The sequence below is a fragment of the Pangasianodon hypophthalmus genome, chromosome 5 (genome assembly GCF_027358585.1).
Source record: "Pangasianodon hypophthalmus isolate fPanHyp1 chromosome 5, fPanHyp1.pri, whole genome shotgun sequence".
NCBI lineage: Eukaryota > Metazoa > Chordata > Actinopteri > Siluriformes > Pangasiidae > Pangasianodon > Pangasianodon hypophthalmus.
Window position 1 is genome coordinate 29709730 of NC_069714.1, and position 4216 is coordinate 29713945.

General features: G+C 43.3%; 1 protein-coding gene across 6 annotated transcripts in view; it reads right to left on the minus strand.

The window, feature by feature from the left end:
- Positions 1-3951, minus strand: part of glsb (glutaminase b) — a 51566-nt gene extending 47615 nt beyond the window's left edge. For all 6 annotated transcript variants that reach the window (XM_034304441.2, XM_034304440.2, XM_034304443.2 and 3 more), the window contains exon 1: positions 3541-3951. In XM_034304441.2, the coding sequence (XP_034160332.1) occupies positions 3541-3806 (266 nt within the window). In that variant the 5' untranslated portion in view covers positions 3807-3951. The remainder of the gene's footprint in view (positions 1-3540) is intronic.
- Positions 3952-4216: the final 265 nt, after the last annotated feature.

The following is a 4216-nucleotide window of genomic DNA, read 5'->3' on the forward strand; positions in this document are numbered from 1 at the left end:
CGATCAGTTGGTTAGTTAATCGTGCAGTCAGTTGGTTAGTTAATCGTGCAGTCAGTTGGTTAGTTAATCGTGCAGTCAGTTGGTTAGTTAATCGTGCAGTCAGTTGGTTAGTTAATCGTGCAGTCAGTTGGTTAGTTAATCGTGCAGTCAGTTGGTTAGTTAATCGTGCGATCAGTTGGTTAGTTAATCGTGCGGAAAGTTGGTTAGTAAATCATGCAGTCAGCTGGTTAGTAAATCGTGCAGTCAGCTGGTTAGTTAATCATGCAGTCAGTTGGTTAGTTAATCGTGTGGAAAGTTGGTTAGTAAATCATGCAGTCAGTTGGTTAGTAAATCGTGCAGTCAGTTGGTTAGTTAATCGTGCAGTCAGTTGGTTAGTTAATCGTGCAGTCAGTTGGTTAGTTAATCGTGCAGTCAGTTGGTTAGTAAATCATGCAGTCAGTTGGTTAGTTAATCATGCAGTCAGTTGGTTAGTTAATCATGCAGTCAGTTGGTTAGTTAATTGTGCAGTCAGTTGGTTAGTTAATCGTGCAGTCAGTTGATTAGTTAATCGTGCAGTCAGCTGGTTAGTTAATCGTGCAGTCAGTTGGTTAGTTAATCGTGCAGTCAGCTGGTTAGTTAATCGTGCAGTCAGTTGGTTAGTTAATCGTGCAGTCAGCTGGTTTGTGGTGAGAAAATAGACGGAACCAAACACCAAATGAATCAAGAGTCAATTTCACTTCGATTCAGACTCCAGGTTGCCAAAGACAGCTTTTTTTTTTTTTTTTTTTATTATTTAAATCCTTCTTTACCAAAGGGGCCAATAATTCTGGAGCTGACTCTAAGTGCCATGAGCAGAGACGTTAAAAAGACGTCATTCGTGAGTCACGTCCCTGTTACACCTGGCGAATTTTGTATATGAACTCAAGACGGTTTTTATGTTTTTGTGCTCTAGCTACAGTCTAGCTACGCATGTGCGTCTGTGTGTGTGTCTATGTGTGCGTATGTGTGTGTGTGTCTGTGTGCATGTGTGTGTGTTAGTGTGTGTGTGCGTGAATACCAGCACACCAGTATGTTACCTTTTACCCAGAACTGATAGCTACAGTGTGTGAAGGTTAGCTCACTCATCTCAAAACATCCACACTCGCTCATATCTAATCACACTGCTGTGAAGAATCCGTGTGTGTGTGTGTGTGTGTGTGTGAAGTGCACAGATCTCCACACGCATACCCATCTGATGACTCACACCCCGAAGCAGAGTGTGTGAGGGGAAACTAGCTCGCACAGCTCCGAGGTTTTGTGTGAATGTAAATGAACTGTAAAGCAGCTGATTTGTTTATCTGGGTTTCGAGTCGAGTTTTCTGACCTGCTGCCATTTTCTCACCTTCTGCTGGTAGAAGAGATATCGCTCACACACACACACACACACACACACACACACACACACACACACACACACACACGGCATCAAACCGTGAACACACTGAAACCTCCAGCCGGACCGGGAGCGCTTCTCGGTTTATTAACATTTATACGCAATGAGTGTGAGATGGATATTTCTGTCCAGTCGCGGCGTTAATCTAATTAACACACGCTGCAGTCGTTTATTAAATGATCGTTTCGTTACGAACGCAATCATCGAGTTAAAAAAAAAAAAAAAAAATCTCATCTTTTTTTTGTTGCTCAGTCATCAGATAAGCTACATCGAGCTAGTTAGCTAGTTAACTGCTTTTAAACAGATTAAATCTAGTTTTAGACTTTTTTTTTTTTAATTTCACGTCACACTGTACGAGATCCGAATAAAATCTCGTCCGACTTCCATAACAGACGCGTGTTTTCTCTCCGTGACAGATCACACGATGAAGATCCTCTGACGATAGACCTGTGATTACAGAAAGCTTACAGTGAGCTTGAGGTAATACGGATATTTTCACGTCGGTTACGTGAGCGTTAGCGGAGTCGCAGCCGTAACCGCGAGTTTGGCGTCGTCCTTTCGCTGTACTCCGATTGATTGGTGGATGTTTTGGGTGATTTTTCGTTTAAAAAAAAAAATCTCAAATTGTTACTGAAGAATTCTTTTACGAAGTTACGATTTTTGTTTTTGTTTGTGTAAAACACGATCACGTAGAACATCGTCTGTAACACGATCGTCTGTTAGTAATGAACTCATTAAAAACGTTTTGCCGTAAGTCATTTCAGCTGATGTGTGTAGTGCAGCAGGTGGTGGGATTTAACGTCACACTGTCTCCACATTTCAGACTGTATTATTATTATTATTATTATTATTATTATCCTCAATCTTTCTACCAGTAACACTCTATCCATCTATCTATCTATCTATCTATCTATCTGTCTATCTATCTATCTTTCTTAAAACTGCACGATACCTTCCGATTTCAAACTGATAACGATTTTAAAACGTTTGACCGGCTTTGTCGAGCCAACATCAAACTTTGTCGTGATGAAATTTACCCAATGAGTTTGTACTGCTGTTTTTTTTTTTTTTTTAAACCAAACCTGCAATCAAATTTTGCTTCAAATACAGAAAAGACGACATGTCTTCCTTTTCTTTTTTTCTTTTCTTAAACGTAGAGTATCTGGTGCCTCGGGAAACGAGGCGGGGCACGACCTGGACGCGGTGGCAGTCCATCACAGGGCGCAGTCACTCTCACACACACACACACACACACACACACACACACACACACACACGCTACGGACTATTTAGAGATGGCAATCAGCCTACAGCGCATGTCTTTGGACTGGGGAGGAAACCGGTGTACCCGGAGGAAACCCCCGAAGCACAGGGAGAAGATGCAAACTCCACACACACACACACACACACACACACAGAGTGGAGGCGGGATTCGAACCCCAATCCTTCTATAATTTTCTGAAATGGTTGATTTTCAAGGGAATTAAAACGCCGGACATGTTAAAACCCGCAGCATCAATGGACGAGTGTTCACCAGGTTTTTGGTTTTTTAGAGAAATCATTTAAAGAGTCGCACAGGTGGACGTTCTTGGGTCTCCAGGAAGCGTTTTATTTCACACACACACACACATACGTGATGGATGGAAATTGCTGTCCGGCGCCAAGTCCGCTGCGTCCAAAGCTCTCGGTGTGAAACGTCACGCTGTGTCTCGCTGTAATCACGAACCAAGCGTTTCGAAAGTCCATTTACAACATCGTGAACCTGCTTCTCATTGGTCAGTTGGGGTTGTTTCTCTCCACACCCTCTTTCCTTTGTACTCAGGACTTTCACAACAAACTTACTCCCATGTTTATATTTATAGATAGAGTATAGGCTCTGGGTCACGTGACCCACACGCCCTCTCAGTTACTTCCTATATTTATGAAGAGCACATTCATCATGGGGCATTTAACACACCCACTAATGTCAATGAACACACACTCTCACACACACTCGTTTCAGGTCACGTGACCAGCTCCACGCTACATCTCCTAATGAGCCTGTATGGGTTAAACAGCTCTAGATATAAGGTTACCATGGAAACGGCACACACCTAGTTAGCACGTCAGGATAAAAATAAACGTCTTACTTGTCCGAGGCGGCTTCCTGGACCGTACCATCTTTCTTCAGCTGGTCGCTGGGCTCTATCGCTCCTTCAGGCTTTGTACAGAGTGTTCTGGTCCATGATGAAGAGTGTGAAAAACACCCCGAGGTGCATAAAGGGTTTATTTTCGAGATTAGCCGGCCATGAGTGCTGAGCGCCTGCGCGTTACGTCTCGCGATATGAACTAACGGACGCTTAAAGCTCACGTGAAACAACTCCTTCAGGACAGGTGAACACCTAAACTGTAACATTTCAATCCTGTCGCGCTAAATGAGAGGAATTCCGTCTTATCGTAGCCCGTAAAACGAATTAAAAACATGCAACGTATCAGCTAGCACGAAAGAATTAGCCGGGGCGCGAGCGCGGCTTCTCGAAACGTGTAAACCGCCAGTCGCTTATTCGGCGAACTAAAATGTCCCTAACCCCGCCCACACGCACCCTCTCTGCGTTCCTATTGGTCAGAGTGGAAACGCAATAACGCCGCCAGCTTTCTGATTGGTCAGATCGCACGTCGTTCATAATGTCGCTTTCAGCATCATTATCATCTTCATATCCTTACCCGAAAATGAGTCAGGGAGTGTACTAAAATGTGAGTCGTGCACATTTTCACGCATTTTCAACTCGAGAACAAAATACTGTAAACATTTGATAAAGATATTAT